The sequence below is a fragment of the Enhydra lutris genome, unplaced genomic scaffold (assembly GCF_002288905.1).
Source record: "Enhydra lutris kenyoni isolate GAN:26980312 unplaced genomic scaffold, ASM228890v2 scaffoldscaffold21, whole genome shotgun sequence".
NCBI classification, from domain to species: domain Eukaryota; kingdom Metazoa; phylum Chordata; class Mammalia; order Carnivora; family Mustelidae; genus Enhydra; species Enhydra lutris.
The window spans coordinates 9,320,030-9,336,056 of NW_019154105.1; the positions used below are offsets into that span (position 1 = coordinate 9,320,030).

Genomic DNA, 16,027 nt, shown 5'->3' on the forward strand with positions numbered 1-16,027 from the left:
CATGATCTCAGGGTCCTGGGATCGAGCCCCGCATCGGGCTGTCTGCTCAGCAGGGAGCCTGCTTCCCCCTCTCTCTTTGCCTGCTTCTCTGCCTACTTGTGATCTTTCTCTCTGTCAAATTAAAAAAAAAAAAAAAAAAAAAAAAAAAAAAGAAGAAGTATTCTATGGTGAATGGTGGTAGTACTGATAATGATAATGTTGTTGTGGCCTTGGGCAAGTTAATGAATCTCAATTTCCTTAGCTGTGAAATGGAGCCAATAAAAACATGTAAAATGCTTTCAAATATTACCTGGCAAACAGTAATAGTGTATTAAATGTTAGCTAACATCATCATCATCATCATCATTAATTTTGAATCTTTATAACAAGGGAGTGTAGTTTATTTTTCTAAATAAGTCCTTTTATCACCCGGTTTGTACCTTCTGGCTGAATAAATCTTCCTGAAGCTTTGTGCATCAAATATGGACTCATGGGTATATTTTTAATAATTTTTTTTTTAATTTGTAATTACCTCTTTAGAGTAGGGGAGAAGCATTTTATTATTTAGGAAAATAAACAGTAAAATAATACAGATGTTCATTTTTGAAGTATAGTTATTAGGAAACGTATTTTGCTTATTGAAATAAGTTAATGACTTTCTTAAAATAATTAGGATTTTTGTTCTAGGAGCTAATATCAATGCGCAGACAGAAGAAACTCAAGAAACTGCCTTGACTCTGGCTTGCTGTGGAGGCTTTCTGGAAGTGGCAGACTTTCTGATAAAGGCAGGAGCTGATATTGAACTAGGGTGTTCTACCCCTTTAATGGAGGCTGCTCAAGAAGGTCATTTGGAGTTAGTTAAATACTTATTAGCTGCAGGTAGGCATGTTTGCATTTGGGAGGAGTTTTTACTTGATTTACTTAAATAAAAATGTTACAATGCAAATATTTTTTTTCTTACACACTGAATATGTATTTAAAATATGTTAAAAATGTGGTCAACTGTTGTGTGTATTCTGCATAAATAATTTACCTTATGAAGTTTGAAGTATCTATAGCTTTAATTTCAAGCAGTAATTATTTATGTTTTTTTCTTGCTTTTAAAATGCTGATAATATTCTCTGTTTCTAGAAGTGGATAGGGCTATTTGAGGAGATGTGACTTATGTAGAAGAAATTTCTATGTCCTGGGGTGCCTGGGTGGCTCAGTGGGTTAAAGCCTCTGCCTTTGGCTCAGGTCGTGATCCCAGGATTCTGGGATCGAGTCTCGAATCTGGCTTTCTGCTCAGCGGGGAGCCTGCTTCCTCCTCTCTCTCTGCCTGCCTCTCTGCCTACTTGAGATCTCTGTCAAATAAATAAATAAAATCTTAAAAAAAAAAAAATTCTATGTCCAGCATGTATGTCTTACGGTTCTTTTATTAAGTCTCTGTATTGTTTAATACTACCACAGGAGCTAATGTTCATGCTACAACAGCAACAGGGGATACAGCACTAACATACGCCTGTGAAAATGGTCACACTGATGTAGCAGATGTCCTACTTCAGGCAGGAGCAGATCTGGTAAGCTAGGTCACTTTTTAAATCCTAATACTTAAAACCAAGACAAGAAATTAATTTAAAACTCTAGGAGATTAGACAAAAGTGTTTCTTCTAATTTTTTGTTGGCCCTTTTGCCATTTTTTTCTCTTTCGGGCATATTTTCTTTCCACATTGTTTGGGTTCTGTTATTATTCTTCTTGATAGCAGGGTTATCCAATCTATTACCCCTTGTTCTCCATAATAAAAGGGAAATTTTACATTAATGTGTTAGTACAAACTAATTTTTTCTTAGGTACTTAGTTATTTTTGGAAGGTAAGTATTTAGTAAGTAGTCTTTTCACTCAACTTATAATTCTGTAGAAAGGATGTAATACTGAAGTCATTGTATGGTAGATTTTTATAAAGAGATAAAGTACAGACAGTAGAGAAGCTCAGGAGAGGTCATGAAGTCATCTGAGAATACTGTATTTTGGGTTGGGTAAGGTTTAAAAAAGGTAGATAGGGTACTGTTTTGAGGAAAGAGATATTCCAGTTGGAAGAAATAGTGTGAGCACAGCCTGAGAGGTGGGGAAGCAAAAGCAAACATGTATGGGGATAATACTCTTCCAGTTTAGCATTTGAGGGAGTAGAATGAGACATGGAAAGGTAGTTAAAACTTAAGTAACCGTATTTTCATGGGGCTGAGATTAACAAGCAAATTTGTATTCCTGTAAAAGATCATAGTTTATGACAAAAATTCATACATGCGAGCAAGAAAAGACTCCATTGATCAGTTTTGTAAACTTTGTTTCATTTCTCTTTCCTCATTTATGGAAGGAAAGCGTGAACTAGAAATGGGATTACTGTTGTGTCTTTCATATGTTGGTACAGCTCTTGAAGCAGTTATGACACACGTTATACTCTTGTTAGTTGTGTGCATATTTCTTCTAAATTAGATTTTGTATTTATTCAGCTTAAGAACTATATTTCCAGTGTATACCACAGTAGTTGTGAAACATACAGCAATGTAATCTTGTTTATTAGTTCATTGCAATTCAAATAACTTAGTGTATGGCTTAAGAGAAAAATCAAGTTATTAATCAGATGTGAATGTTTATATATATATATATAAAATGCTTTATAAACTGTATTTTTTTCTCTGACCTTTATATTCTAAGATCTGAAACTTTCTCTAATAGTGTTCTCAATTTCTCAGCAATCACAAGAATGCAGTAGATTCTCCATCCTTTTGAGACCCTGAAATCTCTAGTAACACCTTATAATTGGTGGTTTTCCGGATATTAGATCATTAACTTTGATGTTTTCATATAAGGTAACATGGAGTTAATGGGAAGTCTATAAAGAAGGAAATGGTGTACTGCAGAAATTCGTATAGGTAGGATACAAACTAACAAAAGGAAGAGCACTTGGAGTGGATAAGGATAGTGCTGATAATGCTGATTGGAGAGGGCTGTGTTAGAGTGCCATTCACGGTTCAAGTTACACAGTCCTTTGGTAGAGAAGGAAAAATTACCCAGATGGATTTAGATGAGGGCGTCAGAATCACATGAATATAACTTCAGTTCTTAAATTATATCTGTAGAACATGTTTCTAATTTGGGATTTTTAAAATTTAAAGATGTATTCCTTAATTTGTTTCAAAGCATGATATTTAATATATTGAGATTCAGAAATTAGTCCAACTCTTTTCCTTTTGATATTCATGAAAAAGAACAGTTATTCACTAGCAATTAAATTATGTTTTTTTTTTTAATAGGAACATGAATCTGAAGGTGGAAGGACTCCTTTAATGAAAGCTGCAAGAGCTGGTCATGTTTGTACTGTTCAGTTCTTAATTAGTAAAGGTAGGTTTGTGTAAAGCAGTAGTTTTTTCCCCAAAGATATCTATTCCCTGCCCTGGGTTATTTAGAGATTGAGAGGTAAAGGACGTTTTGGGGGTATCACTGGTGGAGGAATGCTACTGAGATTTTGTGAGTGGATGGTTGATAAATATCCTGCAATGTATAGAACATTTCCAAACTAGGAAGAATTGTGATACTGAATACCACCCTTGTTGAGAAACACTTTTATAAAGAAAAACTTCTCTGTGTAAATCTTTGAGGGTTTAGATAACCTAAAATCTGTTCTGTTTATTTAATAATATATCTTGAAACCTGTATTTTTATGTTTATGCCACCGAGATACTTAAGGGCAGGTCACTCTTCTACTTTACATTTCCTTGGGCCTAAGTTTCCTTCTTTGTAAAATACAGAAATGGTCATAAATACAGCACAAAATTATTCAAAATTGAAATGTGACAAAAATGCCAAAATGCATTGAGGATTTCATCTACGGTCAGTAATTCTACTTTGAATATCAAAAACCATTTTAAATGACAAAAATAGCATCTTATTACTTCCTTTAAGTTATTTGTTAGGTGTTCACTACATAAGCTCAACTTGAAACAGTTTTTATGCAGATTTCCTCATTCTTAAGTACAGAAGATGAAAGATTTTATTTTTGGTTCAACATTCATAAAAGAAAGGCTGTGCAAACCATGTATAATTAAAAAGACAGTATATACTATTTCCTTCTTAGCATAAATACTGAAGAAATCTCAAGTTTGTAATTGTTTATAGGAAAAGAAAATAAATCAGAAATAACCCTGGTTAAATTATTTTAGGCAGTTTGAACACTTGTATGTTTATACCGTAGTATTCTCAAGAACGGAATTATTTACCTAATCACCATTCTCTCTCTTTGATAAATCTCTCTCTGGTTCCATTTTCTTCCTGCTGTTTTGTTTCCATTTCCCACATTGCCAAGCACAATGCTTTAAATCAGAGGTGAATTAGTATTGAGGGTGTGGTGTATCTGTTTTCATTCTCAGATATTTCCCAGTGAAAGAAATAGTATTATTACTTTCTATTTGGTAGGAATATTGTTTTCTATTCCTTGTTAATTGTCTATGTAGTTAGCCCATAGAAGGCAATGTGATTTATTTTTGTTGCTTTTTAATCATTTTTTCTTTAATGGAAGAATTTAACATGTAGATGAACTTTTAGGGTTTTTTTTTTTTTTTTGAACAGTGATTACATTAGAAGTAATGTATATATCTAGCCTTATCTTCTGCCAGTGCATACTGAAATGTTTATGGATGAAATTATGTCATGTTTGTCTGGGATTTGTTTTAGAGTAATTCATGTTGGGAGAGGAGAATTGATGAGGGTTTATGTGAAATGGGATTGTGTCTTTATAATCACTGAAGCTGGATAAGGAGCATGTGGATTTTCATTATGTTATTCTCTCTATTCTTTATGATTTTGAAATTTACCGTAACTTAATAAATAGCAGTCTACTAACATGATTTTCCATGTCTTGTCTGTTTTAGGAGCTAATGTGAATAGAACCACAGCTAATAATGACCACACTGTACTGTCCCTGGCTTGTGCAGGGGGTCATCTGGCAGTGGTGGAACTACTTTTGGCTCATGGGGCAGATCCTACTCATCGTTTAAAAGTATGTAATTCAAATGTTTCAGGTAGCATTGTGAATTAATTCTTCCTCTTGAACATTAGAAGATATCATCTACCAGTTCTATTTCTAATGGCATTTTAAGCATATTCATATTTTTCTGTTTTATTAGAGGAAAATGTTCTTTACCTAACCTAAGATTTGAATATGTCTGGGGCCTGTTGGCTTTATCTTCCTAAATGGTTCTGGAAATTGTTATTTTTATAAAATATTTTTTCTTCTTCCGTATCTACTCTTAGGATGGCTCAACTATGTTGATAGAAGCAGCGAAAGGTGGCCATACAAGTGTTGTTTGCTATCTTTTGGACTATCCTAATAACTTGCTTTCAGCCCCTCCACCGGATGTCACTCAGTTAACCCCCCCAGCCCACGATTTAAATAGGGTAAGATTCAAAACTAAAGTATTTTATATCTTCTTATCCCTCTTTGGCTCATGGTTTCCATTAAACTAGATTAGACTGTTTTTTGTTATATGTAGTTCTCTTACAGCTATTTAATTTGAAATGGTTAAAGTTACAATCTCATATAACATTCAGATTGTAGATTGATGTGATTATGATTTGCTTTTTTACTATGGCCAGAATAACCATTCAGATTCAAAGTCCATTAAAAAAATGTTATGGAAAATAATTTGGTGCCAACGTATTTTAAGTAAATATGTCAATGTCTGAACTTAATACCATATTACAAATATTTTGAAGAAGTCTTTGTAACTTTAAATTCTTAATTTAAATAATGTAACTTATTCTTAATTTAACTTATTCTGTGGGAAAAGCAGAAACATAATCAGTTTTCTTTGTCTTAGGCTCCTCGTGTCCCAGTTCAAGCACTGCCCATGGTTGTTCCACCTCAGGAGCCTGACAAACCACCTGCCAATGTTGCCACTACTCTTCCCATCAGGAATAAAGGTCAGTTACACTTCTGAAGACTGTCTTTTACATGTTACTGGGTAAAAATGATAAGATTACCAAAAAAACCTTTCCACTTATAATTATTTTTCCACAAAAATTGAATTTTACTAAGTTGACATAAAGATTTTTTTTTTTTTACTGATGAATAAGGCATGTTATTGGGAGAGAAGATAGTTAATAGCATAATTTATGCTAGAGTTATCAGTATTATTAGGAGAAATTCAGATGCTCATCTTTGATGCAGTTCTGATTATCCACGATTTCTTCTAATAACTGGTCATTTCTATTCATGTTAAAATATTAGGGCTGGGTATAGTTGGATGACATTTTTGTAAATTACTCAGATTTCTGTAGTGATAGAAGGCTTAACAATTTAGATCAAAATTAAAATATATTTTAGAATAACTGGTTTGATATAGATTTTATATCTGGGCTACCTTTTCTTAACCAATAATTAAAAGTTACTTCAGATATGCTTGTTTGTTTCTCTAGAATTCTGAGGTCCATATTTGACTTGTGGATGTTACACCATGCATGTTCTTAAGTTATGTCCCAAAACATTACAGCTACCAGTTTGAATCAGTTTTTCTTTTTAAAAAGTTTCACCTGAAGAACCAATGCAGTTATAATTTTTTGGTTTTTGGCTACCTATATTATTTTACCAACAAGAATACTAAGTATTTCCACCAGCTCTTTACAGTCACTACTACCAATCTAGAGCCTTGGCATCTTTTTCAGTTAGTGTAGCAAACAGCTGATTGCTACACCCATAGCCAGATCTGTTTATTCACCTGGCTGTCAGAAGATACAGTGGATGGCGTAGTCCAGCATCTTTTCTTCCAGGGAAACTGAATCCCAGTTCTCTACTGGCCAGGTAGCTGTGTGAATATGTGAATTTATATCTTGCCTTTATCAGTCTTGAAGATGGTAGGCCCCCAACAAAGACAAATTTTAGCTGGATTTAATTTCCTGGTACTTCTCAGTGGTTTGGGTACTCTTTGTGTGTATGTGTGTGTGTTTAAAAGGCATAGACTATCAAATGTGGAAAAACCTTAACTTAGAAGTCTAAGTTTTCCCTACATCTTAATAATCTAGCATTATTTTTCTGTTCTTATGATAAGTTTTACATCTTTATGACCAGACGAAGTGTCTACACATAGCCTTAGATTTTACTTTAATTGCACCACTTCGATATCACAGACCTGCATCCCTCTATTGTCTAATTTTAGCCATGTAATATTTTTAAAATTAACTTCTCAAAGATTACTCTATGCACATAAAATACATACATTCTATATTTATGATAAAGAAGGTGGATTTGTTTTTAAACTCCTTAACAGTACATTTTCACCTTCTATGGATATGATAACTTGGTGCATAACTGTTGGCACTAAACCTCCCAACAGTAACTCTGTAATGAGGATGCCATTCATGTGCACTTCTGAGGGGGTTTCTTTTTCACACAGCTGCTTCTAAACAAAAGTCCAGCAGCCATTTGCCAGCAAACAGCCAGGATGTACAGGGTTACATCACCAATCAGTCTCCAGAGAGCATTGTAGAAGAGGCTCAGGGAAAGTTAACAGAACTGGAACAGAGGATAAAAGAAGCCATAGAAAAGAATGCACAGCTGCAGTCCTTGGAACTGGCTCACGCTGACCAACTTACCAAGGAGAAGATCGAGGAGCTGAACAAAACACGGGAGGAACAAATTCAGAAGAAGCAAAAGATTTTGGAGGAACTACAGAAAGTAGAACGAGAGTTACAACTGAAAACTCAGCAGCAACTAAAAAAGCAGTATCTAGAGGTTAAAGCTCAAAGAATTCAACTTCAGCAGCAGCAGCAACAGTCTTGCCAACATCTGGGACTACTAACTCCTGTTGGGGTTGGAGAACAGCTTTCCGAGGGAGACTATGCACGGTTACAGCAAGTGGATCCTGTTTTGCTTAAAGATGAACCCCAGCAGACTGCTGCTCAGATGGGTTTTGCACCTATCCAGCCTCTGGCCATGCCTCAAGCTTTGCCTCTGGCGGCAGGTCCCTTGCCTCCAGGGTCCATCGCAAATCTTACAGAACTTCAAGGAGTGATAGTTGGACAGCCAGTACTGGGCCAAGCACAGTTGGCAGGGCTGGGGCAAGGAATTCTGACAGAAACACAACAAGGGTTAATGGTAGCCAGCCCTGCTCAGACCCTCAATGACACGCTGGATGACATCATGGCAGGTGGGTTTATATTGTTATGAGCAGGTATCAAATATGATTTGCTTAAGGCGAGTAAGAGTGTGCCAGAATTTTTTGCCATTACCCAACTTGAGAACTATTTTTGGACTCTTGACCCATGTATATCCTTAGAAATACTAGTTCAATCTCAGAAGTTCTCAGACGGATACAGGTCAAATTAAAGATTAGCTCATACAGTACGAATGACTGAAACTTTTTGGCTTAGCTGGGTAGGCTGGGAATCTAGGTTTTTTTCAGTAGTGGGATTGATGTTTGAGTTTTTGTTTTCGTTTTTATTTTTTCTCTTTAAGTTCAGAATATTAAGATTGAATTTTGGCTTTTGTGCTTCTGTATTCACACCAATAAACTGGAAAATTGATAGAAGTTGAAGTGCAAAACTAGTAGGACACATCAGGAGCCTTATTTGTGAACAGAAATACTTTATATCCTAATGGATCAGACTTCAAACCTGATGGATATTTAAAAAAAAAAAAATTAAGCACCTTTACAACAATAATAAAGTACCATACCAAATAGGGTTTGTTTATACTGTATGTCAGTGGTTTTATCCCCTGTGAATGTTAATGTGTAGTCTCTTTCTAATTGTATTACGGGAAGGTGTTATCCCCTGACAGTATCATAGATGATATATCTTTAAATGTGTAGCCAAAAAAAATTTATTCCATTATAATTAGATTCATTGGCAAGAGGAAATATTTTAGAAGGTTGTTTTAATGATTCTGATTTTTGGTGCTTTTCAAGAGTTCTGTAACAAAGTAGTAAAATGAGATTTTGTAGGGTTATAAACCATAAGAATGCTATATTGAGAAGGGTAATTTTCTTCATTTAGGAAAAAGATAAAGAAAATTTGAAAAGGGAGAAAAAGGGAAAAACAAAGGCAGTAAATCATTGACAATTGGTAGTTTTTAACTGGTGTCTTCCCCTTTTTTTATTCTTTGGTACACTTAAAAGATGATTGAGTTTTTCTACTTTTTGAAACTGTTGGGGCAGTGTTAGATATTATGATGAAATTACATATAATTTGTCCTTCATCTTTTAGAAGAATAAAAAAATTAAATTGTATAGTGTTGAGATATTTAGCTAACATTCAGAAACTAAGACACCAGCTAATGAGACAGATTTTATACTTAACAAATTGCTCCTAAGTTTCCCAGTTCTCTTTTATTGTCATCCCAGCAGTATTATGTGGAACAAAGATCTCTGCTAATTTTAGAGGGTATGGTAACTGCCTTGGAAAAAATGGTATTAATCATTAGTAAGAACTGTAAAGATTCTTATATTGATAAACATAAAACTTTTCTGTAGATTTAAGAATTACTGTTAATAACCATTAGCTGGTTAAAGTAATTGGGAATACAATTAAAGAAACATTAGTATCTTATGAAAATTGGAGCACAGTAGCCAAAAGTCCCAATTTTGCTATTACTGGCTGTTAGTTTAGGTCATAATAGTGTTCTTTCTCTTGTCAGTTGAACTACCAAAGAATGTATAGAGTTAAGTCTTATTTATCCAATTAAATGAAGACTGGACATTCCTACCAATGAACACTTAAAAATTTTTTGATATGCTATTAGAATTTACTTGATGTTCTTGGGCAAACTTATCAATGTTGATTTGCCAGTTGTACAATTTTTATACTGATCTGAATTACTGGAGATTTGTAAAGTAGTTTTTCTGTTGATTGTTTTACCAAAGGAGAACAAATTCTGCCTATATGTTTCAAGTGTTTTCATATCAAGAATTTCAAAAGCACGTAACTTTTCAGGAAATATGACAAATATTTCTCATTATAAAAATACTTTATCTCTTTATTATGCCCATTTATATGGAGAGAGGAGAGATGACCAGAAGGAAGGACAGGATTAAAAACATCCAGCCACTTACCTGCAGTCCGTCCCTGTCATCATGCATGTGCACATGCATAAACATACACATATACTCTTGCACTCCCACAACTTTTCGTTAAACAACTTTTGTGTTAGTACTTGTTCTTTAGGTTGACTACTGACCATTTCCGTTTCTTTCTTTGGATTTCTTGAAATTTTATAACCTTTTTAGGCTCAGTCTTCCTTACCCACTGCAGCATAACCTGTTCTTTATTCTTTAACTCCCATTTCTTAGACCGCTCTTGTAAGGTTCAGTCCCTTTCTCTAGTACTTGGCTGGCCCAAATCTTCTGTCTTTCCTGTTCTCTGTACTTACATAGCAAAATCAGTTCCCGTTTTAACCAGACTTAACACCTTGCCTTTGCTGTACTCTCAGGTTCCTCCTTTCCTTACCCGATGTAAAACTTTTCTGGAGCATCTGGTTCTCATTTAAAATCTAACCCTAAAGTGAAATACCAAGTGTAAAGATCTGTACCAGAGTTCCTTCAGATCCCTGCATATTTACATGTTGTTACTTTTCACTCTAGGGGATGGATGAGTGACAGGCAGTTATTTCATTAATTTCATAAGTACCCCAAAGGAAATGAAATGAGGGAACTGGTTTTTCTTACCTCCTTTGAGATGAGATGATAAGAACAAGCAATTTGACCAAAAATAAGAAAACTCATTTTCATATGTTCTTTAAAAGAACTTATTCCAATTAAAATGTAAATAACAATATAGTCACTTAACAATAAAGCTTAGACTTTTTGTTTAGTATCATGAAATAAATATCAGTTCTTTGGACAGATTGGTGTTCATTCTGTTTAAGCTAATTTTAGTATTTAGCATTTTCACTTGTGAAAATCAATCCAATCAGAGGAGATTATGGAATCTATTTTAAGAGCCATAGATTTTTTTTATGGTTTTGAAATTTATATCTAGAATATGTACATTTAAATTTTTTTTTTCCTTAATACACAAAACCATTGATCAATTTAGTATATTAGTACATGCCCTTTCCTATTAATCTGGATCCCTAAGGATTCAAACTGTTTTGTTTTGTTTTGTTTCCTTCTTTGTTTTTCTTTTAGCTTTTAAGTGGACTTAAAAATGTATAATTATAGAATGTGTGTTGCTATAATGTATATAGTGTATGTTTGTGCCTGAACTAAGGATTTCATGTAAAATAGATTTCTTAATTGACAATCGTGTTTATAATTGTTAAATAAGGTCAATTTCAGTTTTATTCTTGGCAGGATCATAACCTCTTTTGCCTGGTTTCAGATCCAGTTGTGAATCATGATTGTTTTCTGTCTGATGTAGTTGATAAGTATATTGATAACACACATCCACACTACTGTTGGCCATTCAAAGATTAATGCCCAAACTTCAGTGCTATAGTATCTTTAATGGCGGGGGGGAGAAAAGGATTAATGTTCACTTATCAACTCCAGAAGTGAATCCATGAGAGAATAAAATACCCTCAGTTGCCACGACCTTTAGAGTTCTCCCACCTCAAGTACTGACCTAATTAACCCCTTGTTAATTTGCATATTTTGGTTAAAATAATATAAAGGGAATATTATACTTAGAACTAACAATATACTTAGAACTAACAATAATCTATATTTGAAGGTTTATTGCGTGCATACATTTATTTCTACCTTAATCTTTTAATTTTGTCCTCATAAGTCAGTGTGATTGCTGGATTGATTGGTGGGCATTTTAACCCCTACAGAGTAATTCTACATGTGAGAAACTATATTTCTGTGTGAGGATCAAATTTTCATATTTTACTATGCTGTCATAGTAAAGGGCTACCATTCAGAATATTATCATCCCCTTGCCTGCAATTAGTAAAAGAGCAGGGAGTGTTTTAAATGATTTGAGAGTGAGGTTCACCCCAAACAGTGAAATTACTTTCATGAGAATATGAGGTGTGAAAATGGCAGATTAAAACTCATACTTTTCTCCCTCTGAACTTGACTGTTTTACCTTTTATTCCTTTTCTGATTAAGAAGATATAATGGACAACTATCCATTTGCATTTATATTCAGTTTTAGTTCATAAGACCTTTTTGCTTTCAGGGTTATTTTGAATTGAGGTTTTATGATTACATACTGTAAGAGGGGAATTTTATTTTCAGATGGATTATTATTTAGAAAATGGGTTATTCTTAACATACTTTATATTTTTAGACTGTTGTCCAAAGTCAGAAATAAAATAACCAGAAAAATGAATTATTAGTGCTATGGCATTCTACCTGTAGACATTTTGTTTTAAAAAATCTTTGAAAATTTTCTAATAATTTTTTCTTACTGTTCCCTAACAATGTTTCATCCTTATTAAGTGCAGTTATTTTGTTCAACAGCAGTCAGTGGAAGAGCATCTGCAATGTCAAACACTCCTACCCACAGTATCGCTGCTTCCATTTCCCAACCTCAGACTCCAACTCCAAGTCCTATCATCTCTCCTTCAGCCATGCTTCCTATCTACCCTGCCATTGATATTGATGCACAGGTAAGCTCCAAATTCTGGAGGGATGGTTTTTAACTAAAATCATACCATCAGTAAAAACATTAATCAGTGATTTAAATCATCTTAGACTGCTTTGTCTCCAGGCAGAAATCTGAGTCACATTTATGAATAAATTAGAATCCACATTTTAAAAAGTAAAATACCAGAAGCAGATTATTTTTGATAATTATGTGATGGTTTGGTTTCCACAGTTGTCAAGTAACTTTTTTTTTTTTTAACTTTAGAAGAGGATGTTAAAAGAAATAACTTCTTTAAGATTAGTATTTTATTCTAATCTTGAATTAGAAGATATGCTTCTAATTCATAATGGATTACACATAAAAGATTCTTCATTGATGTATCGTATATACTCAGTTACATTTATATTGTCTTGGAAAGTTCTGATCTTGCTGACTGAAACACGTAGTGAATTTGTGTGTCTGTGTCTGTAGCACTAAATCAAAACTAAACACCCAGTTTTTAAAAAAATTAGTTTACCATGTAATCTCAGGGCAGAGTGAAGTTGGAGATAGGAGGATAGCTGGTATTTTGTCCTGAAGAAATGCTAAGAGGCTTAGTTTAGGAGACTGCTGAACAAGATAAAGGTTATGTGCCTTATTCAGGACTGAGAAATATTTGCAGTTTAGTTTTGTATTTTGATTAATATCTGGGGTGGGGAGGGGGTGACATAGGTGAAGATGGCAGTATACATGATAAAACTTTTTATTTTGTAAATGATCAGTTGTTTATAAACCTGAATTTCAGGAAGGGTGTGTGTGTGTGTGTGTGTGTGTGTGTGTGTGTGTGTGTGTGTGTGTCCGTGTGTCCTATTAAGACTGTGTACTCTTAACCTATGAAAATAAAGCTTCCTTTTCATTAAAATGCTTCTTGGTAATATTGTGAAAGAAAAAGAAATTTCACTTCTATTCTTGCTTTCCAAATGTTCATTGTGTTATATGTGCTAACTTTTTTGACCACTTAAAATTGTCAAGGGCAATTTTAAGGAATTGTGTTGTCTTCAGACCACATATATGAAGAAGCAACTTTTAAATACCCATTTCCCTGATGAAGAAACCAAGGCTAAGAAAGACATTTAACATTTTGCTTAAGAGCACTTCTTTTAGCTAAGAAGTGAGGGTTGAGAGTCAAACTTTAGTGGGTCTGATTTCAAAGGCAACCTCCTTAACTACCACACACTCTATAGCCTTTTAAAAAATTACAAAGTATTCATTTGATGATCTACAATGATTTATATTTAATAATGATATAGCATTATAGGGGCACCTGGGTGGCTCAGTTGGTTGGGCATACCCGACTCTTGATCTCAGGGTTGTGGGATTGAGCTCTTTGTGGGGCTCTGTACTGGGTGCGGAGCCTGCTTAGGGTTCTCTTTGCCTCTCCCTCAGCACCTGCCCACTGGTCACACTTTCTCACTCTCTCTCCCTGCCCCCAAGTAAGTAAATAAATAAAAAAAAAATACAGCATAATGGAACTGGGTTGAAGTTGGTATTGAATCTGCATTATTTTCCTCCAGTCTTTTTTGCTCTGAGGTTGTTATGTTGTATGGCTATTATGTTTTAAGGAGAGTTATATTTTTTAGTTTTTATGGAATCAATTATTGAACCATAAGCAAAACTAAAAACTTCACCAAAATATAAAAGGATTTAAGAAAAATTATTTTGAATAAAATCAGAAAAAGTTCCTCCAAGTATGATCGTGATTTTATTTAATTTGAAATTCTTATAGTTATGGTGAAATTTTACTGGACTATACTACTCAACCAGCCATTGCTCTATTATAAATAAATTAATTTCTAAGAAACACATAAATAATTAAAAATTTTTTTTTAATTTCCAAAAACTTACATTTGGGGTGCATGGTTACGCATCTGCCTTCGGCTCAGGTCATGATCTGCAGGTCTTGGGATCGAGCCGCGCATCAAGTCCCTGACTCAGCGGGGAATCTGCTTCTCCCTCTCCCTCTGCCTCTCCTTCTGCTTGTGCTCACTCTGTGTCTCTCTTTCAAATGAATAATTAAAATCTAAAAAAAAAAACACACACAAAAAAAAAAAACTTATGTTTTGATATTAGTTGACATGCTTATGTAAAAAAGATTTGACTGTGTTCTTAAATATCTGTTCCGTTTTATCGGATCTCTGTATCAAGGTTTTTCAATTTGGTTAGCCTGTAATGAGTTATTCTTTTTGTTTAGGAAGTTTAGGAGTTTTCTTTTTGTTTAGAAGTTTAGGAAGTTTCTGCTTTGGAAAACATAATACCAAATAAACATTCAGAAATAATTGTTCACTATTTCTTCTTTTATTTTTGATGTTAGTTTTTAAAATTTACTAGTTTTTATGGTACCAAACAGACATGTTAAGCAGTTATAAAGATCCTTTTGTACTCAGTTCATCCAAAGTTTTTTCTAGATTCTAAAATAAAAATTCCATGAGATTTTACGTAGTAGATATTGTGGTTTATGTGTGATAGTACTGTGCTGTAACAGGCAAGTGATATGATAAATTCATACCAAGACTCTAACTCTGTTTAGAAAGATTAAACTTTTTCTAATATTTGAATCTTTTATTTGGTTATTTAACAAATCTTAACACTTTTATAGATACTAACTTCTTTAACTTTATAACAACCTCATGAAGTATAGGTACTATTGTTATTCCCATTTTATAGGTGAAGAAGGTGAGACTTACAGATGTTAACTATTTGCCCAATAGATAATTTATGGTGGAGCCAGCTTTCATCCACCCTAGCATTCTGGCTCTAGATTCTGTACTCTTAAGCACTGCACTATGCTACCTGTTTTTCAGTTTCTATCTTAGATGTGAATGTTGATTTTAATTATATTAACCTGGTAAATTAGATTATAGAAAATAGATCTACCACCTGGATGGCAAAGGGTTGTGTCTTTCATCCTTACAGCTTTTCAACATGTTTCCTTGGCCATACCTCATATTTATATCAAATCTTAATTTAAAGAAGAACAAAAGATATGTTAGATTTTTTAAAACTTCAGTGTATGTCTCTTTTTAAAATGCTAATGATTCTTAAAATGGTCATACTTTAAACTTCTTTAATTGATCATTATATGCAGAAACTAATATTTTTAACAGGGATTAGCGAAATCATGTTTAATTTCTGGAACTTGAAGAATGCTGAATGTATTCTTTATAAGGTGCCTCAAATCTTACGTAAGATAACTAGAAATTACCTTGGTGTGCATGTATGTGCCACAGGCTTTCTACCTTTCATGTAATAGTTTTATTGAATCACTTTTTTTTTAATGTATTTTTTTTTTATCCGATTTGTTTTGGTTTTTTTGTTTGTTTGTTTTTAAGTAAGGTCTGCATCCAGTGTGGGGCTTGATTAGGAGTTGCATGTTCTACTGACTGACTGAGCTAGGTGGCCCTTGTCTGGATATTTTTAATATATTTTTATTATAATATATTTTAA

General features: G+C 33.7%; 1 protein-coding gene across 1 annotated transcript in view; it reads left to right on the forward strand.

Moving 5' to 3' along the window:
• The window catches only part of LOC111148942 (ankyrin repeat domain 17), a 165,788-nt gene that overhangs the window by 99,696 nt on the left and 50,065 nt on the right, over positions 1-16,027 (forward strand). Inside the window, 8 exon segments of the mRNA XM_022505772.1 lie at positions 667-858; positions 1,429-1,538; positions 3,274-3,361; positions 4,888-5,015; positions 5,270-5,413; positions 5,836-5,938; positions 7,408-8,160; positions 12,418-12,566. Coding sequence (XP_022361480.1) covers positions 667-858; positions 1,429-1,538; positions 3,274-3,361; positions 4,888-5,015; positions 5,270-5,413; positions 5,836-5,938; positions 7,408-8,160; positions 12,418-12,566 — 1,667 coding nt within the window.